Genomic DNA, 27,187 nt, shown 5'->3' with positions numbered 1-27,187 from the left:
ATAAAAGGCTATATTCCAAATATATAAATGCTTAACTGGATGATTTTTATCATCTGAATATGTCATATACTCCCAGCCAGTCAAAGTGATGCTGGGTGATGCTGTTAGAAATCACAACAGAATAAATCTGAGAATTTGGGACTTCAAACAGTATTTGTACAAAATACCGCCCTTGGTACTTTGATGCTATTGCCAGTGATGGAAGTAAGTATGCTTAATCATATTAATATGCTACAGTGTAATACATTGTACAGTGGTGCAAAGCAGGTTCATATAGCTATTTTAATACGGTGCATGATTAAACATCGATGTTAGAATGAAGTGTTTGTTAGAGATAAGGCTTTTATATTAAGTTTGCATTGATAGTTGAATAATTATATACATTATAGGTATTACAACTATAAATATATATAATTATAAAAATGATATGTATATATATATATAATTATACTAGTTATGTATACATTGCAATGTATAAATATGATATTGATAGCATTGACTTAGAATAAAGTCGTTCACTGCGAAAAGCTTAAATGTAATTTAACTTCATTGTCATGTCGCTGTAGCTTATCTTGCTACATTTCTCAGGTGTATTTCTTCAGTGTAGTGAAGCTTCACATAATGTAGAGTAACTGGTAGCTTAGCTCTCTTCACTCTCCAAGTAGCATGGCCAACACTGGCCATGATGTCAATACCATGCATAATTAATGTTAATCTAATTTAAATATTGATGTCATGAACAATAAGCATTCCATGCAGTATCCTATATCTGTTTGCTGTTTGTAACAATTAAAAGCACAAAACAGATGAGGAGGAAGATAAACATTATTATTTTTAAATAATTTAAATAAAACTTGGTTATCAAGAGAAACACAAGACAAAGAGTCATTACTGTATGAGAAAAGAAAACAACTGAGAGAACAATTAATTGCCAACAAGAATGTATCCATTTATACACATGTTAAATTAGTCATGGGCAGAGAGTACATGCTATCGTTATACTAACCACAAATTAGATTCAACCAGCAAGGTGATCCATCAAAGGCGACTGTGTTAATTGTTATCATTAAGCCTGGCGTATCTGCTGCAATGCCAAGTCTTGTAGACATTTCAATCTTTACATGCTATACAGTGCATGCACAGCCTGTATATATCATTTATATATGTCACACTGGACACATACAAGAGGGTCGGTAAATAACGTGAAAAAAAAAAGCCACTTATATCAACCTGACTGCCAATTATCAGAATGCATTTGCTTGTCTGGTGGACACCAGTGTTATGAGCTTTAAAAAGCAAAATTGATTCAAACTCAACAAACACACTGTCACACATGGACAAACTGCATCTGCAGAAAAAAAACCAACCCTAAATGAATAACATGGAATAAATGGTGGAGGCTACAACCACTGTATTGTGTGGGCCAAGCTGCAACCCTGAATGCCAAATCTAATATAGGAAGTGCATTCAAGTGCAGTTCCTATAATAACATACATACCCGAGCCTAAATTGACCAGAATTATTCGTAAATCTCAATTAAGGAGATATTAGGTCTGTGTTGGTATTGTCCCCCACTGGAATGTGACAGTCTAACTCTGGTGGCTTAAATCTTAAATGGAGGAAAAACATGTGAGGGCCTAAGAGCTTGATTGCAGCCATCTATCCACACCTTGTGTTAGTGACCACTGTATGAAAGCCATACTACACTTTTGGGGATGCACAAACATGTTTCCCTCCCAACGTTTCAGTCAAACAAACTGGGTTGGTCAAATATTGGCATTTGATTTGAACCACTGCCTGGTCAGATTGCTGGTGCCTGAAATTATTTTAGCCAATGGCGCTTGACCCCGTGCTCAAACGTCCTTTGGAATCTGCATTGAGCATAGCACAAGCCCTCTGCATTATTCATCAAAGCGGCTGTCAACATACCTCTGGAAAGAAATATGATTAAACCAGTGGGCTTAAGCTCTTCCATAAACAAGGATATGACCGTCTTTAATAATAAAAAGCTCTCAAATGGATGTTACATAAGCAAAGAAAATAAATAAATCCTTGGCCAAGCAAACAGTGAGTATGCATCTCTTTATCTCAGAGGTGGCCTGACATCATCTTCTGATGATCAATTGAAAACTGCTGGTTCCTAAGCAGCTATTGTACAGTGACTGGTATGATATCACCTTCATTATTCAATTTCTAAGTAATGGAAATAATTGTGAAGCTGAATTTAACTTCAAATGCTGCAAAGAGACCTTCTGATGATAAAATGCTAACATCCTTGGGCAGAATAACTCTTAAACTCACCTGAATCATTGTGATCTGTGTCGTGATAGTGGAGCCGATAGCACCTCTCTCACTGTCTCTCACTGTTCTCTCAGCCTTGTACCTTCACACTAGTTCGACCTTTCTTATCACACTCACACACACACACATATCTGACCTTCCATATAGCCCTCAGCTGAGGACCAACATTTGAACCTGGGCTGTCATTAACATCCTCTTGCATCATCATCATCATCATCGCAAGCTGGAAATGACACTGTGACCAAGCAGGCATATGATTGTGATCTAGTGACATCACAAGGAGAAGCTACGCCCCTGAGATAACAGCTAGTTTATGCCGTCAGTCTGTCATTGCCAGTGTACAACAGTGTTGGGCAAGTTACTTTCAGAATGCAAAATATTACACTTAACTAGATACTTTTCATTCGAAAGTTATACATTACTATACTATGGACATTATGTATGTGCTTTGGATGACCAAAGAAATGAAAACCATAAACACTAAATACAGTGTAACTGGACATAGTGCATGAAGAAATATTACCAAATCCTATTGGGGTTATATTACTTTATATACTACTTTGTTACTGCTGTCCTTGGGTCCCTTGCATGTCACTTTGGTGTTGTTTTAAGATGGATCTGTTCTGGACCTGTACCTGAAGTGCCTCTACTACAGCAGCATAGTTGTAGTAACTCAATCCCACTTGTCCCTCTCAACCTCCTGCCAGCGACTGCTTAGTTTTGGTCAAACCCCTGCCGCTAGCTGAGAAGTGCTCCCTTGAGTGAGTCAGTCACCTCCCACGCCCCTAACGCACTGCCTAGAACCCTCCAAAACACTATTTTTTTTTTTAAATTAATGACAAACAAAACAGTTGGCATAGAGGCTTCTCGACATTCTATTTATTATTTGTCCAGGTCACCCATTCATTGCAAAACCAAAGTGACCCACCGAACTGGCCGGCCCCCTTTTAAAAACTGTGTCTGTTTGACTTGAACTCTATTCCAACCTCCTCCTCCTCCTCCTCAGCTTGTTGCCAGCGGCCTGTTTAATTCCTGCTTGGTGCCATTTCTGCACAGTGGCCCCCTATTGCCTAGCTATGAATCCCTCCTCCTAACACCGCCACCATGCCTCCCGTCCCCCGTCCTTCTCTCCTCCCCCACCCCCTCTTCCTTCCTCTCAACCCTTTTGCCAGTGGCCCTGCAAATCTCCGGAGGCAGGCAGTGCCAAGCATTCCAGCTGTTTAAACAGGTCAGTGGTCGGTGCCGGGTGCCAGCCGGGGTAGCTTCACCACTGTGGTGCCCTACATCGCTGGTTCATGCAAACCCCCCCTGAATCCGTGGTCCCCAAGGGAGCTGCAGGGCCCAAACTGTACTGTCGCTCAGCTGGGAGGTGCTGGATTCAGATGCATTTTATCGACTCAACACCCCTTTCTTTGTTTCCGACTTTTGCATTGTTCAAACGCTCGATGAGAAATTCAGAGCTGTGTGACAAAGACATGGAAATACCCTAATTTAAGCTGGCAGTGTAAAACCACTGAGTGTGCACAATGTTCGGGCAGCGTGTTCTTTCCATGAACTAGAATGATCCAGGTGAAAGCTGTGAACCTTTATTGATCTCACCTTTTAAATCCACTACAGTCATTCAGGGGAGATGTGCTATACATAGATGAAGGTTAGAGGGAGAGACATTTATGCAAGATCTAAGCCTCTGGAAAACTGAGACATGGGTTCGGCAAAAATAGAGTGCATCTCATTACAAGCATGACATTTCTGATATTTTTTGTTCCCAGCGCCGTGATATTTTACTGAGGCATGCAGTCAGAGCACCGGAAGATTGGAGAATTTCCACACCCTACATTTATTCCATTTTCTGTTCCATTTAGTTCTAAGATTTAAAAAAAAAAAATCCTTAAAAGGGATGACAAAGAAGTTGACAAAACACATTGTCCTTAACGCTTGAAAATACGCTCCAAAATACGCTCCAAAATAAGGTCTCTCATCAAATTGCATTCAGGTCACAATAATTGTATGCTAAAAAAAGCGCAGGATAATGCGATTTTTGTCTGAGTTTAAATGTCTGATAAATTAATTCTTTGATCGCTTTGTTGAACTTACAGACTTAACAAAGGACACAAAAAAATGTAATTAGTGATTTGACTCATGATCAAAGTAAAGGGTCACATTCCTATATTTGAATCAGAAAGTCTAAGCAAAGATTTTTTTTCAAAGGAACAGAGGAGGTGATTTACTGACAGCTTATGGAATAACAGATTTTCTGTATCATAGTGGAGTGTGCCAGTCTGATTAGTTTCACGTACAGACTGTGGGTTAATTCTATGAAAGTAAGGTGGATGGTTGATGAAAACTATATCAGAATGTTTGAATGTATATAACATCAGTCCAGTGAGATGCTATTGTTCCAGTCTTCATTATAGAGTAACAGACACTCATTAAAAGAAGACCTGCTGGCCCTGGGGTCTCCAATTTGGAATTATTTTAAACGCAGTTGTCAAAACAAACAAAAAAAAGGAATAAATGCCACAAAGTAGCTACAAGATAGATAAAACCATATATGTCGGTAACAGCAGGAAAGTAAGCATATAACTATATATATTTTTCTGTATTTCCCTGGCCATACATGGCCTCAAAGGGAAAAGCATACAAGGAATGTATAGCAAACATGTTTTCGTTTAGAATTATGCAACCCCTGCAGCCCAATTACTACTCACATGTTCTCTGTTTTCATGTTGGGGGACAAAAGAAAACCAAAAAATCTAACTGCAAAACACTTCTGCAGGCCTAGCATGGGCAGCAGCCCCAGTGGCACAACCTGGTGGGCGGCATGAACCCCAGAGCCGGCATGACAGCCAACACCGTCACTGTCACACCCTGCCCAAGTGGTCCGCAGCCTGCATGCATCCAGCACAATCCCCAAATTGTCCACTTGTTAGGGGTAGAGGGCTGCTCTTCACCCAGTTTATCACAAACTTCAACTTGATTAGGTGTATGATCAATTTGGCCATATGACACATAGACCATTCGCTGGACTTGACCATGACGATGAGGTCATCAAGATAAATAAATAGTCCTCAGCCCACAGTCATGTATCGGCGGCACCACCCTGTCCACACATCTGCCACAGGAAGTCAGGGAATAGCCTGATGGCAGCTTGTTGCACTGTTAACTATCAGCATATGGAAGGTCTTGTAGGCAATACATTGATTTAGTATGTTGAGATCCAAAATGGGTCAAAAAGATGGGGCACACCAGGATGAGATGTCTCTCTGCGACCCCTCACAAGAAAATCCACCAGACCTGCAACCGCGAATCTTGTCGGACTACCTGATATCTGGTAGGGCGACATCACGGGGATGCTTGGGTTGGGCGGGTCTGACCGTAAAAAAAACGTGGCTTACCGACTTTGGGGGAAGCAGGGGGGCCATCACAAGCGGGAACTAACGATAAAGCAATGTCGGAGGTGGGCTTACGCGGGAGGCTGATGTACAGGAGACTGATGAGATGTTGTCATCTTTGTCATCCAAAGACAAGGCCGGAGTCTCGGCAATGAGGCAGGGACATGACGGGCACCGAGGTTGTTCTTGAAGAGACGACTTGATCAACGGAGATTGGCAGTCAGTGGGCAAATCGCTGTTCGCTGAAGTGAAAAAGGATATTGAGCAGAGATGTGGGCCGCCTCGTATACTGCGAGGTTCTCATGTATTCGGGGGGGAACGTCCTAATTCACCGGATACGCTTATACTGTTTTCAGAGGGCGTACGCTTGCTCGTGTTTGAAGGAGAGTAAAACCCAGAGAGTCCAGTAGAGGCCTTGGTGAGCTAGAACACAAAAGCACTTTGTAATGCCACATGGGGGGGGGGGGGCGCATCCTGCTAATGATAGGTCTGCCCCTGCACATATCGTAAAAGATAGTTCAATGCAATTATAATATAATTTAGACATGCTCCAGATCTGTCACAGAGAGAGCTGAGATGTATTAAATCCACTTCTATAAGCCCACAACTGCATGTGAGTATGAATTAAGCATATTTGAAGTAGACCAGTGACTCCTCATTGAGTATGTGGGGGTGGCTTCTCTCTCTATCGCTCTCTCACACACACTCCTCCTCTCTCGTGCTCTCTTTCATATCTCTGCATGTGGCAAACACATTTCGCCCACAGACGCAGCTGACCAGCCACCTCTTTCCCCCCTCGTGGACCTGAGCCGCTCGCCCACAGACATTCCACATCAAAGTTAATTTCCGGACTTGTTCAGATGATCAAGCAGCATGTGAGTGAGGTCTTGGCTCTGCTGACCCGTGTGATGAGGCTTACCGCTGCACACAGTGACACCGGTATGGGAAATCAGGCCCGGTGGGTGTGCGCGTGCGCACGTTGGCGACTCTGCTCAAAACCCTGACTTGATACCTCCATCAACGTTAATCATAATGGACTCATTATTTCGGGTAAAACCGTGAGATCAGTTTTCACCATTGCAATCAATACGCAGCCCGCGGATCGCATCCAACCCACATGTGGTAATGATCACTCATGGTGAGCGGTGACGGCTGTTTCAGCCCCGGCGCAAGTTTTTAATTGGCTGCTTTAGCTGTCAGGAAGTGCAGGGACCTTTTGATTTGGCCGGACTGTCACACAGTGAGCCTTAATTGGCCTGTGGACAAAACGTGAGGGAAACACATTACTTGAAGTGGTCATGCATGAGCAATCGTAATTTATTACAATTGCAATCTGAAATGCCATTAAACTTTAAAATAAATTAGGAGCTGATTGTGTTATGAGGCCCTTAAGTACTCGTCGCTAAGTCCTGTATGTCTATTGCACGTAATATAAATCATGTTGTTTATTATATAGCAACTAAGCAGAGTGGGAAGAGAAAAATGTGGGAAAAAAACAGACCAAAAAACAGGATGGCAGACTGAGAGTAAACAACTTCTGCAGAAGTTTGCCCGTGGCAAAGAACAGCCAAGTCAACTCCAATAAAACTAATGCATATGCCAGCAAGTCACAGAGGACCTCCATTACGAGTTACCTGAATGCAACGTGTTGAGAGGAAATGACCTCACACGTGGAATACACAACTAGTTTTTTTTCGAGATAGGGCGGGGAAAAAAAGAGGCACAAAGCGAACTTGGAAAATTCCGTGTGTCACAGCTCTTATGTTTAAATCATTACCTGTGTGCGGCCAATAAACAACAGATTTCATTTCGGCTGAAAATTCCCTGCCTCCCTTCTTGACAGGTTACTGCTTTGGATAAATGGGCATATACAGTATACAGCTTGTATGTGCTATACTGTACCATCATAGAACTGACACCTAAATGTTCACAGAGAAGCACAAATCATTCTTTAATTATAACTTTTGTGGCTCACTTCAACCACTATATCCTCTCCTGAGGTGGTAACTCTCGAGATGGCAGGAAAATGGCTCTGAACTATCACCCCCATCACCCACCGACCCCCATCATTTTCTTCTCAATTTCTCATCGCAAACTCGCAGTCTTCATTTCTTTTTTTTTTCTGAAGAAACATTGTGCTGTCTCATAAATAAATAAAAAGCATTGCATTGCTGTAAATAGGCCCAGAGTCACTGTACTGCCTCCCCTCCCCCTTCTTTAAACTTCAACATAAGCCCGCTTTAGTGCCATTAAAATAACTTGTCATGACAGTGTAGCCTGGGAGCAGTGCAATCAATTTCCATTACATCAAGGCCCAACTGGGCATCGCCACTGAACTATGCGCTGGTAAGCAATCTCCCCGACTGAGGGTGGTTTGTGTGGTGGCGTGTCTGTGTGTGTGCAGTTGGAAGCGTGTGTGTCAGCGTGTGACGGAGCGAGGGTGGAATGTGTAGGGAGCAAGAGGATTTACTTGACTTCACTAACACCAGCTTCCATTTTCCACCATAAGTTCCCTGCCTTACCAGTAGAGGGACTAAAAATAACAATAATATTTTTTTTCTTCTTCTTTCTATTCTAAGGGACCATATCGTCTTCTGGAAACATTTTGGTCATGTTCCAAATCCTAATTTTGCATCCTAACATGTGAATTTATCACCGGCTGAACAATGCAGTCTCGCCTCGGTGTAGTGAGTCTCTCCCTGAAGTGATTTAGAATGCACCTTTTGTAAAAGACCAATCTGCAACTAATTAACTACAGACTAATTTATGCCACAAAATTGATTTTTGCTCCCTATAAATTATGCAAGAGTCCCATCCGCCGTCCCTCCCCACCTTCTTATCTCTCAGGCGGAATCAGTGGATTGACATGTGGCTCAAGTGTCCTTGATGGGGAATTTCTACAAACTGTCAGAGATAGGAGTGGTAGGAGAAGAGGAAGACCATATCGTCAAGGCTTTAGACGCATGTACTTTTGGCCTTGAGAACTGCCAAGTCTCTCGAAACTAACCCAACAACAGAAGTGCAGACACTTAAACACAGCATAATAGTAAAACTATCCAGAATAATACAGATGTGTTTATAAATTCCAGTTTTCTGGAAAATCTTAGAGAGATAAAGACTTGGTTTTCCACATCTCCTACTTTGATCACTTTCTCCACGCTGCCGTGGTGTGGAATCACATTTTGCACAGATTTTCACATCTCCAAAGCTAAGGCACTAAGTGAGCACTAAGTGAGCGCTAATTAGCGGAGCAAAGGCATTAATTATGTAACACGTCATCTTAATTAGCAATCCCAAATGTGCAGGGGTGTCAGAGGAGCATTTGTAAGCACAGTTTGCTAATTGATAGCTATTTGACAAGGTGTGTGACAGCAGCCCGCTGCAGAGGTGACAGTCGGTTTAGGGATCCTAAATCAGATGGAATAACACTGAATGTCTTTCTGAATCATTTCAAGGAGGAATGAGTTGATGATTAGAAAATGAAGCAACTGTCTATGATTTATTTGCATGCAAATTTGTTTTTACCTGAAGTGTAAAGAAAAGAAGAATAAAAAGACAAGCTCAGCGTTGATGTGGTGAAGGACTGAGGTCTACTGTAGTTCAGTCTTGGCTATCTAAGAAAGCAATATTCATCAAAAGCATCAATGTACCTGTCAAATCATGAGGATTATGTCAAAAAACGGCCCACTGCTAGTAATTAGGGCCTGTAAGCTATTGATCCGCTGAGCTCCTCTCTCCTCTTCTCTCCCTCCTTCTTTATGTATTAATCTCCTATTTATGCACATTACTGATTTTGCTTCTTCCCCGGAGTTCTTGTGCTTTCTCGCCTCGCAGGTTCCCAGGAATCGGAGTTATATTTGGACTGTCATCGTGCCACCTACTGAGGCCCTGCTGACACCCACTACTACTACCACTATCATTATTAGTCACATTACTATTATTATTGCCTGTACTATTACGCTTATTGACTTGCTTCTACCCTGGAGTCTTTGTGCTTTCTCGCTTCGCAGGCTTCTATAAATCGTGGCTGTACCTGGACCGTGGATGTGCATCCTGCTACGGCCCTGCTGACACCGACTGCTACCACCATTATTATTATTACTAGTCACATTACTATTACTATTACCTGTACCATTAAGCATTTTAGTTTTACTTCCACCCTGAAGCCCTTTTGCTTTCTCGTTCTGCAGGTTTCCATGAATCGTTGTGGTACCTGGACCGTAGTCGTGCCTCCTGCTGTGAGCCGACTGACACCCACTGCTACTTCGATTATTATTATTAGTCACATTACTATCCCTATTTTCATGGCTATAATTCTACTGTAATAATTGCTGCTGTTATTATAAGTAGTCTTATTATATGAATCATTTATGTCATATACATTGAATGTGTTGTATCTAAGAACTGTTATGCTGCTCATTCTGTACACATGACATCTATTGCATTCTGTCCATCCTGGGAGAAGGATCCCTCCTCTGTCGTTCTCCCATAGGTTTCTTCCTTTTTTCTCCCTGTTTAAGGGTTTTTTTAGGGGAGTTTTTCCTGTGCCGATGTGAGGGAAGGACAGAGGATGTCGCATGTGCACAGATTGTAAAGCCCTCTGAGGCAAATTTGTAATTTGTGATTCTGGGCTATACAAAATAAACTGAATTGAATTGAAAATTGAATCCTTGATTTCAAGCAGGGGATTATTGTCAGGGATTCTGTCTTATTTCTTAAAAAAAAAGAAAAAAAGTCCAATCAATGTGCTGCAATAGCAGCACAGGCACCAGACCACCTGACCTTTTTGCATTTTTGCACCATCTGTTCAAACTGCCATCACATCTGTTGCTTTGCTTCACCTGCTCCATGAAGACCTTTTCTCTTAGGCAAAGAGGTTTCGGTAAATATTCACTCAAAACTGTTCTGGGTTCAGATTTCTATACACACGCAGATTTAATCACACTTTCACAAAGACCAGCACGAGCAAATGTGTCATGATGACACAAACAATGAGTGCACCTGCCAATTTCTGTCGCCATTTTGTGCATCCATGAGCACCATGGCCAAAAGGGTTGGCACATGTGGAGTATAAATAGAAAGGTGGGTGTGATGATGAATCATTCTCAAAGCCAGTCAAACTATTTGTATTAGATTTCAAAAGCTGTGCTAGTCATACATAATGAAAATGCATCATTGAATGAAGTAGAGAAACCAGACTACACCGTATAATAGGTGCCCAAGTAGTTTGGTTGGGAGACAAAGAAAACATTCTGCCAACTATGCAATCCACAGACAACAATGATTCCACTAAATCCCAGAATGTATTTGATGCCAATCTTTTTGAGTGGTCATTGCAAAGCTTTGTGTTATTTCAGGTTAAGGTTTGATTAAGGTATGTTTCAGGAACTAAAACACTTGACGATTAGGGAAAAATCATAGTTATATAGAAGATTAATTACAGGTCTGTGGCCTTTGTCTTGCATGAAGTTTAACGCTTCCATCAACCACCCAAACCTCCACTCCTTTAAAGGCAACAAACACAGGGGGCATGTATGCCAGAACACTTGCTCTAATTGTCTTCTGCTGTATGTTAGACCTCACAAAGGTGGTGTCCTGATGCGCATCATTGCTCCTTAGGATGTGCCACTGTTCTACTCAGTCCATAAAAGCAGTCATTTTTAAATCCCATTCATTCCTTGGCTACTGTTTTATCTGTATGGCTTAACACGCTCAGTATGTGCTACACTTTCTGCTTCATTACATTCAGGGCCAACTACTTTCTATGCAGAAAGCGAACACTGACATTGGATGTAAATCATGCAATGCAGAATCACCTACTGTGAACACAATTTCTATGGATACTGGGAGGCATAATGTGTCATGTACTCAAGCAATGGCTTGGGCTACTTCTACACTACATCAAACAATGATTTCACTTGTGCCAAAACTGGGAGTGAAGCAGATTCAATCAATCGCTCAATCTTTACTGTAATATAGACACATCAGAACACCAACAACTCATAACTTGTACAAGGAACTTCAACGTCATACCTCCACTCCACGCCATAAAAACACTGACATTTGCAGCATGGAAGAGACTTTCGAAGAACAATACTGTCATTCCCAATTCCTAATAATGATTTATACATCTATATGACTCTAAGAGTCCAGATACTTAGCATTAAAATTGCATTAAATCCTTTAGTCCAACCCTGCCAGCCCTATGTCCTAAATCATTTGACAACACGCCGGGGGAGATAGCCCTTTGTTTGCTTAAAACAGCATTTGTGCCCAGAAAGTGCCACCTCATCAAACAGGGGGACACTGATAAAAGTCATCTCACCTTGTGGAAAGCTGGCCAAGTCAAACTGAATCCTGGAGCTCTTCCTCTGCAGTTTATTTGCGGGCTAAGATCCGCCAGGCCGAGCCAAACAAAACATGCATCCAGAGAAATGTTGCCAGTTACCTGTCACTGTTTTATGGGAGCAAACAAACCCCACACAAATAGATAGATGACCTTAAAAAAAAAATCACAGGGATACAGATGAAGGGAGATGGCTTTCCCAAAGCTCTGTATCTATGATTGTTTCACCTTAGGGATTCACAACCAAATAATAACATTGAAACCTCCTTTTCATGCAATTCAAAAGACATGTTTGGTGGCTATAAACACATTTCAGTGAAATTACAGCCCGTACTGATAAACAGTAACCAAGTAACCACTCCAGTCTGAGAGCGCCATGCTCTGCACATGCTTCATGCTCAGATAGTCTCTCTCCTCTCTCGCCCACTTCCTCCCCTGCTGTAAGCTCTGCAATCACATCTCCTGTGTGCTGTTCCTTTGATGGCGCCAGCAGGTGGAAACCCACCGGGATGCTGAGTGTGCACTACAATGTACACACACTGCTGCTGGATTGATCAGAGCACAGGGTCGAGTTGACTGGTCGGGTGGGGTAGCGTGGCAGGGGAAACGCATGACAAACAGCCTGCCAAACCACAGGGGGATGGGAGCATCGCTGAAAACATGGGAGTTCTGGCAAACAGCTGGACACAGTGGAGCACCACAGTACTGACTGGAACTGAAGCACTTGGAACATGTTCAGAGTTGAGCAAAAGCACAGAGTAAGGCATTCTTATTTAAACAGGCTACGTTCCACTGATGCAGTTGTTTGCACTGTTCGTGCCATCAGAAAAAATCAACTCGGTTAGTCAGTTTATTACAACCCGGTCTTGCATGTAGAAAATTCTAAATATGATGACATCCCCTTGAACTTGTCATGGGCATTGTTCGTGACTTACAATATGGAAGTTTCCTAAAACTTGCAATCTCTCTACTGGCCAGTAGGGGACGAGTCCTTGCATAAAATCCATGAGGAAATTACTCTACTTCTCACTTGATTTATTACCTCAGTAAACATAGAAACATGAGTTTATAGGTCTCAATCGTTACTTCCAAGTCTTCTCCAATACAGCATGATGTTCATTTAGTTAATTATGGTCCCACTTAGAGGCAAAAAGACAATAAAGCAGAGTATGCTTTCGGAGGGGCTACTGTGATTGACAGGTCTCTGTCATTTCCAGAGCCGTATACATAAGCAGTGAATGAGTGAGTTGGTGCGTGACGCTACTGTGACAATAATTTGTTCATAACCTCTGGCCTCTCCAGCCATTAACATGATGAAAAGATTGAAGGTAAATTGTTGGTCACGTGACTTTTAGATAATGAATTACAGCACACTGTTTTAGGCTTTCTAAAGTGCACAGTGGTCTAGTTCAGGTCTCAGCAAATTACTTCACACGGCTTTAACTGTTTTCTAACACAACTCTTATTATGCCAAATACTGTTTGCACCTGTACTAAAACTCTCCCTTTCACCTGACCTCTATGTCTCTGTCTGAGTGGAGGTCAAGGACAACCTCCATTTGCACCACATAGTCTGATTTTTCTCTTCTTCTGCTTTGATCGCTCTTGACCACCATAATCACTCAGCTTTTGTTCACTTTAAAATGTAAGATAAACCTCATGTTGTAACATGTCGTATTGACTTCTGGATGGCCTCATCATGGCTATATCCTTTCGCAACAAGGCCTTCAATTTGGTCCAATAGCTGACTATACAATTTAGTTGGCGGCAGTAGAAGAAGAAGAGGAAGAAGAAAATGCCACTGTCAAAGCCCAGCTTGAGACTCTCCATTATTGGCTGTAAAAGAAAGCCTCAGGTTCTGCCTTTCACCTCTGATTGATATTTGTTCTTGACTGGGGTATGAGAGTGTGGAAGAGGTGGAACGTGACAAATGGCGACACAAAGGGCTGAGGCAGAAAAAGGAGGTGATAAAAAAAAAAAAATGGTGTCATAAATCTTCAAATACGAACACTATAATAACAAAAATGCCATGCTATTTTAGACTTGCTATTTGGTTTTGCATTATCCTGCAGTTTTCTTCGCTGAATTTGTGTTTCTACTTAGAGAGACAAGCTTATACAGTGTTACATGTGCATTGGATGTCCTCCTCATATTCTCCAGAGACATCCACTAACTCATTTAAGAAAATTAAGTAGCAGTACATATAAAACAATAAATCAATCATTACAATTGAACAAAATGCCATCCATCATGCTTTTAAGAGCTGAGCTTCACTCAGCTTGAAGTGCATTTCATAACACGGCTAGCTTCCTCCTCGCAGGGAATCTGCATAGTGACAAACTCATTGCGTTACTCTGTTCTCCTTCTTTCCATCCAGGTTCACCATTTATCACTCCATTAGTACTTCTATCTATTATACAAGACTGTCAATCAGCAGCATTGTGTTTTGTGAATAAAATGGAAATTGTGTTTAGATGGGACTTATGAAGCTGTTGAAGAATCTATAACAGTTATTGATCACTCATACTGTTACAAAGATAAAATGAACCAAGTGCCGAGATCTACCAAGTCTTTAGTTTTAGGTATTTTGCTAACTTCCACAAATATAAAACAAAAGACATCTAAGCTGATCAAGTTAACCACGTCATGCTATAATGAATAACTCTCATCAGTCTTTAAGAGCCAAATGCACCAGCAGGAGTCGATGAGTTCACATCACAGACGACTTACAGAATAATGACAAGCTTCATCGTTATTTATAAGTATGTTCTCTAATAAAGTGTCAAAATATCAAAAGGTGATGATAACATTTTTTTTTGCAAAAAGTAACAAACCTCATCAAGCACCTGCTGATTACACAATGGATTTAATTCACAATAAATAAAAAAATGATTACTCTCTGAATCCACTCAGTGCATCATCTTCTCTTTTCTACTGGCACCTTGGCCAGATTAATTATCTTCCATCAATTAAAGGAGCAATTATATTGCAACCTCTTTCATATGCTAATGAGTCAACTCAGCGATGGTAAAGGAAATTTGTAATAGCCACCAAATGGTGCCGGCAGGAGTTAGACCTTGCAGAATCGAGACGCAAGAGAGGCAGTAGTGTCACATTGCACTGAAGAGGTAAACTGTTTGGATTAACAAGAACAGAGAGGCCCTGTTAACATTTTAGTGTTCACCAAATGAGTCCATATTGTGAATGATTTAATACTGAGCGCACGTTTGAAGTTAGCTAAACTCTATAAGCTGTCTGTGCTCCTCAGCAAAACTAAAGTAATTTGGCTGCTCCTTGAGAACAATAGACTGAAGTATAAAGAATCGATATGTTTCAGCTTCAACAGCATTCATCATGGTGACAAGATTGCATATATTATAGGTAATGACATCCAAGAAGTGCCGGGCCAGGACGCCCAAAAAAACTCAATGGTTCCAATAGTAAAAAATAGAGCAGACAAAAGTTTACCCTAAAGCCCCTGATGGGAGGGACTTTTGGTTGTGAGAAATTGGTTGTTTTTAAAAGATGACTTTGCTAATTTACCCTTCTGTGCTTTGATAATTACAGTCTGCTAACGTTGTATGTCAAGGTAGCCTAAGCATCACTGTCTCGCTGTGGATACTAGTGTACACACCTAGTAGAATAGAGCGTAGCGTTACAAGTTACCACGAGCTGCACAGGAAGACTTTAGCAATATCTTTTTCCATTTAGATATCTTCTTGTATGTAAAAAGACATACCTGGATATCTTTTTTTCTCCCTGTTAAATGTTTTTTTTAGGAACCTTTTTTCCTGTGCCGATGTGAGGGTTCCGGGACAGAGGATGTCGCATTTGTACAGATTGTAAAGCCCTCTGAGGCAAATTTGTAATTTGTGATTTTGGGCTACACAAAAAAAATTGAATTGAATTGAATTATCTGCATCATGACATTTGAACATGGGCTTATTTATTTGTATTAATAAGTGTTCTTGTTATCTAATTTCTGTCCACATTGTAATTGGATCTCGAAATGCAAATGAGCCTGTTAGAGCTGGCATATAAGCACATGTAAATATCAGACGTGAATGTGATGGGAATTTTTATTTATTTATTGTATTTAGAAAACAATGTGTTACTGAGTTTGATCTCATTAACATGAACTTACAAAACTCCATGTAAAGTCCATGAATAGTCTTGCTCTCTACTTGAAATTCATGTTCTTAACTTGTACACGTCTTTAATTCTTTGTCTTTATTCAGACAAAATAGCCTCTAGCTTACAAATGCACAGCAGGAAACACACATCGAGGGAAATGTTCCCATCATTCAAGAGCAGCGGTTGAGCTGAGGAAGCGGAATAGTTCCTTTCATTTCCAACCAGTCAAGTCGCAGTGCAATAATATTCCATAGTAAGCCACTGGTATAGAATGGTGCTATCAAGCAAGAAGCCATTGTTCACTGGAGAGAAATAGTTTTTGAATGTGCTAGACTGAAAGATTGTCGAAACGAGTGTTGCAACGAGGATTGCTTAAACCACAAAGCTACCATAGAATCAGATCTGAATATCGTAAACACTCAGACTATAAGGACATGAAAATATTAGGTGAATGCATCATTTGGTTTAAGGAGGAAGTCGGACATTTTATGTGGAGAGATATTTTCATGATTCAACCTCTCATTTTGGTTATTTACACGCTCGCCCCTTGCTTCCCTAAACCAAACACGGCTCATTGCGTGCTGCTTCAGAATAAGAAAAGCAGGTTAACAGCATCAGTCCCAGCTCATTAGCTGCACTGACAGTCTATTTTACACACCAAAGTTGCTGCTCCCCTGCATATCTATTTCATCACCGCTCCTTTAGTCTGCCATGTTTAATCTAAGACATCAAACGGTGAACCGTACAAAGAAGTCATAAAACCGCAAAAATTGTATTTAAAATTGAATGCCGCTTCCAGTTACCCAGCGAGGGAGCTCATTATGATTTTAGTGGTGCTCATTATAATCACGTGGAATCTGACCTTTTTTTGTCCCATTGCACTGCTGTGAGAGGGCCTGCAGGCTGTTGATAAAAAGAGGAGGGGCAGGGGTTTTGATGGCGAATTATCTGCGGGAGGTTGATGATAATATTACATAAATGTTCATGTATACCTATTCCACATAAAAAGGGAAAGTATCAGGGGCCTGCCTAAAGGGGTGGCACGCGCCCCTGGTGACAAGTACCAATACTGGCATCGGCCCTGGAAGGAATGCAGATCCAAAGGTCAAGTCTGAACCACAGATCTTAATGAGGAATGTTATGAAATGTAACAATCAGGTTACGCTTCTGTTTCCAGTGTTCTATACCTTTTTTGGGGAAGTTCCTGGAAGTAAACATCTGAGCGGGTCAGGAGCTCATATTAAATGCAAGTTTCAGGTAGTTAAATTGTTACAAGCAGTGCTGCAGATCGTGATTGGTCGAGCAACTGTGCCGTCACATGCCTTATGCCACAACTGCTTACTTTCCTCACTTAACAGCATTAAAAAAATGTCTGTCATAGGAAACTTGCATTTCCACTGTATTTTCTTTTTTTTTTTACTTCTTTTTTTAATAGCTCAATTGTGATTCTGTGTTGTTGCTCTTTTACAATTTCACATTTCTTTTCACAGGCCAAGATTGGTATACAGTGGGGATAAATGGCTGACAATTTCCTAAACAATTGAACCCTAGAATGCTTGTTATCATGATTAATAGTGAAAATTAGACAAACTTGAGTATTGAGTATTACATCTAGTGGACACTGACAAAACATTTTTTGGATAGAAACTGGAGATCATTTTGACTGACAGGGTTTTGCATCATTAATCGGTGATGAGTTCATGAAAGCTTGGTCTAAACACAAAGTTCTTTCCAAGAACAAAACCTCCTTCCTCATAGGGCGCGATGTATTTCATGTGTACTGAAGCAGCGACGGCATACAGAAGTAGAAGATAGATCAAAATAACTGGGTAGTTAGCATGATTAGTACAGCCACCGTGGCTGCACAAAAGAAAACACCACGTACGAGAACTCAAAACTTCTTCAATCGAAGACAGACAATAAATAAATAAATCCAAAACTCAGAGGAGAGCAATTCTGCTTAAAAAGAATGAAACCCAGCCAGAAGCAGAGTGAACACTGGCATTGCTCTCCAAAGATAAAACGCACTCCAAGTTCAGAGAGAACAATGGGAACTTACATAACACTTTGTATAACACTGTACACTTTGTTACCTGGAGGAAAAATTGTATCTTGTAAATTACAGTAAAAGCCAACTTTGGTCTTTGCATCCTAAAAGTGTACCAATAAACTAGTGTTACACAGTGTATCCTTCTACTAATGAAATTGAACCTGATGTAGCATTATTAATGACTGCCTTTTTCTCTACAACATTTAAAGTAAAAGCAAAATCCATCACAATCTTTTCTTTCACAAATACTGACAACTACATGTTAAATCAAACCATAAGGTTAACCTGTTTTTAGCCATCCATCCGGTGTCTATACTGCTGAAGGGTTGTGAGGTCTGGAAGAGGCATGGTGCATCCTGGACAAGTTCAAAAGGCTAAAAACAGACACATCACAGCTACAGGCAGACTGGATGTGGGAGTAAATCCAGACGGACACAGGTGGAAGAGTGTATTTCCTTCTAAGAAATCATAAATGCCATGCTCAAATCATAAATCAACTTTTGCCACCTGTTTTGATATGCTGAATGTCTCTAAAGCAGATAAAGAGATTAAGACTATTCCCCAATGACGACATTTTGAGGCTGGTGAGAAAATGATTTATGACTTAGCTCTCCCCTCACTGGAGTCAGTCTTTGTGTCTTTAAAGGGGACTATAAAGTGTAATCAAGTAGCAGTTTACAGCAAACACTTTGTCCGACCCTCACACCCAAAATGTCTGAGAGCAGCTGCACTGAAATCTAACGGACCCTTTTGCACGTCAGGAACCTCTTCACTTCTCTCGGTTTTGTTTCAGTCTGCGTCATCCTGAATTGGTTGCGTACTCTTGCAGACGTAAGCCACCACAGAGAAAGTGATCTCAGCCAAATGAGTCACAGGGAGGGGAAGATGTTGTCGTATGCAATTGCCCAGATCACAGGAACACTTCCACTCAAAAGAACATGAGCTCTATTTTTCAATGAACCCTGTATAATAGAGCACATCTGTAATATCCGTCCATTTTGAATGAAGCAAGGAATACGATTGTTGTTGTATGATTATTCATCCGATGATTGAAAAGCCTAGTCGAGGAAACTGATAGTGAAGTTAAACAAGCACTATTAGAAAATGTAAATCCATATTAGCTACCGTATGGGTTTCTGTTCAGGGATCACAAACTTAGAGAAGCATTTAGACATCACTCAGGACAACACCGAGGAGTAATCCCATTTAGATAACCTTAAAAAAGAATAGGTGTGTATAATTAAGCTGTAAATTTTGGGTTCTCCCTATCCAAAGTGTGCTCCTGTGTCAGCCTTGTCAGTGGCAAGCAATCTGTCACCGACTTTAGGCTCAGGCTTAAATATTTCAACAGCCTTAAGAAAAAAAAAGTGCTGAGGTGGCTTGTGCTGGGGGTGAATTCCACTACTTTGCAATTAGAGCTGCCTCGAAGTCAGAGAGAGAGACAGTGATGCTATTGACAGTGACACTTTGGCAAAAGGTGCAGGGATCAGCTTTAAAAAACGGATTTTTTTAATAACCACCTGAAGCCACTTTTTGTTTCCCCCAGATCAGTGTAAAAAAAAAAAAAACACAAGCACCAGACACCGTGCACAAAGGCATGACCAACGATGGGAATATGCTTTTGTGGAAATACTTCCGGAAAACGGTGGATTGCACCCTCTGGGTTGGGAGTGAGTCACTGCCCCAAGCGAGGGAGTTCAAGTATCTCGGGATCTTATTCACGAGTGAGGGTAAAATGGAGCGGGAGATGGACAGGCGGTTCGGTGCAGCGTCAGCAGTGATGCGGGCGTTGTACCGGACCGTTTTGGTGAAGAAGGAGCTGAGCCGAAAGGCAAAGCTCTCGATTTACCAGTCAATCTACGTTCCAACCCTCACCTATGGTCATGAGCTTTGGGTAGTGACCGAAAGAATGAGATCGCGAATACAAGCGGCCGAAATGAGCTTCCTTCGTAGGGTGGCTGGGCTCAGCCTTAGAGATAGGGTGAGGAGCTCAGACATCCGGAGGGAGCTCGGAGTAGAGCCGCTGCTCCTTCGCGTCGAAAGGGGCCAGCTGAGGTGGCTCGGGCATCTGATCAGGATGCCTCCTGGACGCCTCCCTTTAGAGGTTTTCCAGGCACGTCCAACTGGTAAGAGGCCCCGGGGTAGACCCAGAACACGCTGGAGAGATTATATATCTCGTCTGGCCTGGGAACGCCTCGGGGTTCCCCAGGAGGAGCTGGAAAGTGTTGCTGGGGAGAAGGACGTCTGGAGGACCCTCCTTAGCTTGCTGCCCCCGCGAACCCGGCCCCGGATAAGCGGAAGGAAATGGATGGATGGATGGATGGATGGAAATACTTTTGTATATAAATATATTTGCAATGAGGCATTTAGTGTACAGTTACTGACATTCCTTTCTGATGTTGCAAGCACTGAAGAAACTCAGTCTCTCTGTATCTCTCTCAGTGAATGCCAGGGTTTAAACATCTCAACAAAAGAAGCAGAGATGACTCTTCAATCAAAGGATGTGCAGCATTGAAGAAATGTCTGAAAAAAAGTTCCTTACCTGTGACGGATAGCTCAGTCGTCCTCCGTACCACGAAGTTCCCAAACTGCAACTCGCATGTGTAATTCCCAATGTCGTCTTCCCGTACTTCCTTGATGGACAGAGTGTCCCTCCTCCTTTCTATGGTTTGTCTCCACTGCTTTGGCTTGCATTCCTTTATTTAAAACGCAGAGGGGAAATACAGAATGGTAGAATAAAGAAAACGCACTGTGTCACCGTTGGCTTTTAAGTGTAGCTACTGTTTGGAAACAGCAGGAAACAGATTTTTACTTGACATGAGACTTTATATTTTGTCTGAGCTTTAAGCATATCGAGGCTAAGTCCATAGAGAGCCCTTTGTTACTTAAAATGCTGTCATAAAGAACTGCAACAGCTTTCCACACAGTTATGGTAGAGAGACCTCATCTCAAATTATGCCAGATTTCAGTCTGGTCCACCCCTGTTGCCAAGACACTGGATAAAAGGATCTGTGTTATGATTTACTATACCGGATTGGGTTGCACCAGCTACTCATAAATTCATGACTAAGTTTATGTTTAAGTTTTTGGTTACTCCTTCCAAATTTTCAAAGTAGCAATTTAATGAATGTGGTTGCTAAGTCTCGGAATGTCGTATCTAGTTAAGTAATTCAAATAAAAATCAGATGCTAAGAAACATCTTTAGCGCAACCCAATCAAAAGCAATCAAATTTGTGAACAGGAAGTTACTTTAGCACCAAAAATGACAGTTTTTGACTCCCTTGATCACGGGTCGCCCACTACAGTATTCCGTCTTAACCAAGTCTGGACACAGAACACCTGAGGCAAAGGAAACTGGGCCACTGTAGGTTTGTTTTCGTACTGTGGTCCAAGACAGGACTCCCAGAATTCAATCTGCCCCCACTGACAAAGTGAGAGCCAATAACTGGAGGGTAAGGAGCCCACAGTCATTATCTGCTATTATAATTTGTTTCAGTGGAAAAATGAAGAAGCGCTTTGGCCACCTAAGCCAGCACACTTTATCGTTTAATGAATTGGCCCCAAAACTTCACCGAATTGCTCTATCTAAGGAGCCTCTCAGACATAGGAGGTCAGATCAGGTCAGTTACACTGTGAGCATCACAACTCTCCGTGAGGAGGAAGAGAGAGTTTAGGGTCAAAACAGAGGAAATAACAGAGGAAATAAGAGATGTGCATGTACAAAGTGAATAGATTTATTTTTGTCGGTTATATATTTATCTCGCTGATGCTTTTAGTTTCAGAAGTCAGAGAGGAGATTTTGTTTTTGAAGCTAATTAGATCTGAATATAGCTGACCTGAACTGGGTTATCTGTCAGATAAATAAAATAACTTCCTGTGAAGTAGCTTTTTAATTTGAATTGTAAGGCTCCATTTCAAAAGAGCCCTTTGTTTATACAACATCTTGCACTCCTGTATTTGGAATAAAGTAAAATCAGTGGTGATTATTTGTGAAATAAAAAAGGGTGCTTCTTACCTTGTACCACATGATCGCAGGCTCCACTCCTGGCAGCAGATAATCCTCAATGCCCGGGCATGTGATGTCTTTGCTTTTGCTTAGTTCTGCCTTCTCAAAGAACCTCATTTTGGAGTTGTAGCAAAGGTCCGTGTCGTTTTCGGCCACTGTGAGAGACATGGACACCTTCATGCAGTATGTGGAGTTCCTGCAAAAAACACAAAGTTAACCAATCAGTGGGGGAGAGCAGTCTTCCCAGATGCAACAAACAAAAACTGCGAGCAGTTCATCAAGTATGAATACCTACCGCTCTAAACTATGAATGAAAATTGAGTTTGTATGTCTATATATCTAGTGTACAAGTGTGTATGTATACAGGGGAGGGAGTCTGATGGTAATACAGAGCGACAGCCTTGAATGTCAACAGCTCTTGGAGATTGATTGAGCCTTTTGTTTTCACTTGTTAAGCAGATACAGTGCGAGCTAGCAGAAAATTACTTGCTACAATTGATGTTCTGTAACTGCTCAGGTCATATACATAAAGAAGAGAATTTATTAGGCAAGGGAGAGGGGCGTAAAATGCGAGATTACTTGTAATGTTTGAGGACTACGTGCTTGCCTGGGCTCACAGATACTGGAGAGTATTCATCCGTGGCGGAATAAACATTTAACTTTATTGCTTGGTGTTGCAGCGTACCTTCAGCGATTTGTGTTGGGAACGCGTGTCTTTAAATACTGAACCAATCTGGGTTGAGCGTTCTCTCATGTGTATACGCAGAACCTTGTAGGGACCCTGATCAGATCTACTTCATGCTTAGAGAGCGATGCTTCACAGCCCCAAACACACACACATAGAGGTAAAGATACAGACGTCACGCATTCACAGCTATCCTGTCTGGGTCATTAATGGGACAGCGATTTTGAGATTGGATCTGCTGCTTGAGTAGTTCTTAACAGAACAACGGAGTCAATGAACACATTGATTCACTGTGAAAGTTGGGCTATTTGCAGAACGGGAACAGAAGCAAAGGTCCATGATGATCAATGAATTCAATAGGAGCACCTTTTTCTTTGCTCAAAGTGGCTAATAAGACTGTCACAATTGACAAGTGCTCCAGCCCAACAGCAGCAAATCCCTCCTGGTTAAAAGACCAAACAAATTGGCAGTGTTAAGGAAAATCTCACTGCTAATTTTCCAACTAAAGCTGGTTACACAAATTGAGCTGAACCAACAAACAATTACAAACATGTTAAATCCTTACATAATTGCGCAGCATTAGCAGCCTCGTGGATTAGTACAACACACACTGGTCTTAGCCACAGTGTCGGCAAACAATCCCTCGCCTCCCCCCCGAACTGGCCACTCCGCTTACAGTGAGCGTGCCGTTTTCATGAAGCGCGGATACAAATGTGACATGATGTGGAGATTATCCCAGACAACTTCTACCAGATGGACACCTGTGCAAATGAGATCCCCCGGGTGCGCTCTCTTCCCTGTTAAATATTCTGGGCAGCACTGATAAAGTCGCTCGCTGGAAAAGAGAGAGAGAGAGAGAGAGAGAGAGAGAGAGAGAGAGAGAATAGTGTCATCTGCTCCGCATGAGTGATCGATGGTGTTGGCCAACACTTTGTCCTACGATGTCTTTCCAACATCTCACATCCATCACGATGTCTTTTGAGCCCGAAGAGGTGACCAGGGGATCTCCTGACTATTCATTCAGCAGGTATAATATTCATGAAGCCCATCCAAAGTAGCTAAACAGGGAAATGATCCTACTGCTGCACACTCCAGAGACCTAACGGTGTGCTCTGCAGTGAGCGCTCAACCTACTATGAACCCTCTGTGTACTGCAGATACAGTGATAACAACCCAGGTGATATCCGTGGCATTAATGTGCGACACTGTCTGTCAAATGTGTCAAACTGAAGGGGCTATGCAATGTCGTGGCAATGATAGATAGCATCCTGCATACATCAACCGGGAAATGTGTCAGGCTGACAGCTACTGTGCACAGCTGGAGGGCAGGCAGAGGACTTGAGCTGCAATATGCGGCAAACGCAGTGAAATGATGTGCAATGGTCAGGTAGGAGTTAAGCAGCCCCGCTGAGAGGATTATGATTGGCACACTGTGGAGAAACACCGCGGTCTCTCCTCGCTGCAAGATACTCATGGGATTAAGCAGTGGTTAAATTAAGGGGTTAATTTATAGATTGATGTGTGAAGCCTGCGCTGCTTCCAGAGTTGAATCCCTCCGAACAAGAAATATCTGCGATATTTTATTTTATTCTATTGACTGTCTATGAATCCACCCCAGCAAGAGGATGAAACCAGATGGAACCTGCCCTTTAACTCAGCGACTGTTCGCTCTGATATTAAATAATAGGCAGCAGAATTGATTTGAAATTCTCCCGAGAATCCATGGCACCTGTGGGGAAATTAATGAAGTAACTTAATGGATCTCTTAATTAAAATAACTCTTCTCTAATAGAAATTGGATGATGAAATACTGGCTGATTACTCATTAGAGTCAACTTTCAACTAACACTAACGTTCTTGGAGAATAGTCTCACCGCGAGGCGCGCGGTCCAAAGGTTGATTAAAGGTTACCTTGGCATAATGTCCTTACAGGGCGGCAAAACAAACCCACCACGCATATTAACCCTTTAAATATTTAATATAGCTTGTTGACCTATGCTGAGCAGTAATACTAAGGTCTTGACTCGGGAAGTTGTAGGCAATTCAATAGGGATGACTGCGTTTTATCCTAATGCAGATGTCACGCAATGCTAATCATTCTATGATAAATTAACATAGAAATTGTACATTTTGTGGGGAGTTTTCTATGTGGCTTTCATTCTCACTGTCTCTAACCAACACATGGGAAACGACTTACAATAACTTCAGTTTACATGATACATGCAATAGATGGAATCTACCGAAATATTTAACCCATATCAGCCTATTTTTGAGAAGATTGTCATTGTTGAATGGCCGCATCCCAAATGTCTCATTGGCTTAAATGGCTTTTCTGTCCAACCGGGCACGTCCTCCATCTCCGCAGCTTTTCCAAAACGTCACAGAAATATGGTTACTGTAATCAAGCTCAGCAGAGATATTGCCAACATCTGCCAAACCATTACTGTGTCCCTTAGCAGCACACTGGATGTGTATGTACTCTACAGTGTACAATATTGTAGTTAAAGATCCTCAACTATATATATGACTCTAAATTTGGAGGCCAGAAAACTGAGTCTGTGAGTCAGAAAGGATCTTACATGATGGTTGAAAGTAGAAAGAGAATCTTTGAAGGACGCTTACACAGTCTGGATGCACTGCATGTTAAAGTCAAACACATGTAAAGATACAGAAGGGCGACATTTAGAGGGAAAAACAACATCATTTGTTTTAGTCCCTGGGGGGATTAACACCATTCTTTCAAATGACATATCCTCCTTTGATGTTTGATGATGGTGGTGGAGAGTGCTGACTAAAAATATTCTCACAATATACTCCTATAATTTGTCACCCAATATATAGGACCAGATCATTTAGGTTTTAAATGATGAATACATATTTCTGTAGATTGCAGAATGAATTGTGCTTCAGGAAATCTCTTTTGTTTTCCTCTACTAGAAGTCATTCTGTACCAGTGTGTAGCAAAAGCAAAAGGGAATTGCATCAACAAGTACATGAGTGACACCACAGGAGCATTTTGTTGTCACTTGAGTCAGCATATACCTGAGATCGGATCGCATACATCAACTAAGCGTACGTCAGGATGTGAAGGGCGGATGTAAAAACAGCCGAGATCTTTCCTGAGAGCACACGGGCTGCAGTTAATGCTGCCTGGCATGATTGGATTATTGGATGAGACAGATGTAACAATGGCTTTAGACAAGCAGGAAACGGGTCCAATCAGCATCAAATGGTGGCTGGCAAACTGGCAAAATCTGGGGTTTGAGAGGTCAGAAAAGTGGTCTTGATAAAGGGGATTGGACTAAATTTACATACACATATAGCAAATATGCATTACATCAGCACCAAGTACCCTCCTCATCCACACCAAGCCAAAATGAACCCAGACCAAGATAGGGCCGGCCCAGTTATCCTAAATCAGTATTTTATGGTCCCTGGTTTATTTATGGCCAGAGCGAAGGTCATAGTGAGCGGTGGGAAGACTGGGGCTCCTACCTGTAGCGCCCGCTCATAACTCACCTGTCAACTCTAGCACCAGGCCCGGGATGATTAAGCACCCCGGCTCCCCAAATCTGACTGTGGGCCAACTTGCTCCTACTTAGCCTCTGTCTAAGTCTGTGGCACTTGTCTGCCATGCTGGAACAACCGACTCCTGCCTCAATTATAATCCATCCACCTCTCCCTCTCTGTCCGTCCGTCCCCCCCCTTTGCTTGTGGTTTGTCTCTGTCCTTGGTTCAACCGGCCCTTTTTCTCTCTTGTCCTGTAATACCCAAGTTCTCAGGGAGGAACACACACCTCTGCGGATAATTTGGTTTTGCAACGCTGTGAAAAACACACGCCTGCACCTGTCTTTAAACTCGTATCCACACATTTGAGCTTTGCAGTTACACACAAATTAAAGACAGACAAGCAGTATCGCTGCATTGTGTAATCCTTACAACTAGAAAGAAAGAAAAGCCTTGACAGAACTTCAAATTGACATGATTTTAGGGCTAACTATGCAAACCAGATAATATGTCATGCTTTAGTCTTAATGTCTATGTGTGGTTTCTGGGGTGTGATTTGTTGTGAAGATACACTTAAAGTTGAAGGGAATTATATTCATACAGTGATCTAATGATTACTGAAAAAACAAGTTCCTCGTTGGGATATTTATCAGTGCTACAGAACTGAAATATCAAACGGCTCACTTGTTCAAGCTTCTAAAAATGTTTTCATGTCAAACGTGGACGTCTTTTTAGACCCTATAGACCATAACGTGGTAATATTTTAT

At 41.8% G+C, this 27,187-nt stretch overlaps 1 protein-coding gene across 1 annotated transcript in view; it reads right to left on the bottom strand.

Moving 5' to 3' along the window:
• The window catches only part of LOC129111837 (interleukin-1 receptor accessory protein-like 1), a 197,884-nt gene that overhangs the window by 91,789 nt on the left and 78,908 nt on the right, over nt 1-27,187 (bottom strand). The window contains exons 3-4 of the mRNA XM_054623964.1: nt 22,238-22,424; nt 20,765-20,918 (exon numbers count right to left, since the gene is read on the bottom strand). Of these exons, the coding sequence (XP_054479939.1) occupies nt 20,765-20,918; nt 22,238-22,424 (341 nt within the window). The remainder of the gene's footprint in view (nt 1-20,764; nt 20,919-22,237; nt 22,425-27,187) is intronic.

This window comes from Anoplopoma fimbria, chromosome 22 (genome assembly GCF_027596085.1).
Source record: "Anoplopoma fimbria isolate UVic2021 breed Golden Eagle Sablefish chromosome 22, Afim_UVic_2022, whole genome shotgun sequence".
In the NCBI taxonomy this organism is placed as follows: Eukaryota; Metazoa; Chordata; class Actinopteri; order Perciformes; family Anoplopomatidae; genus Anoplopoma; species Anoplopoma fimbria.
The sequence above is the reverse complement of the archived record's forward strand: the minus strand, read 5'-3'. Positions and strand labels throughout refer to the sequence as shown.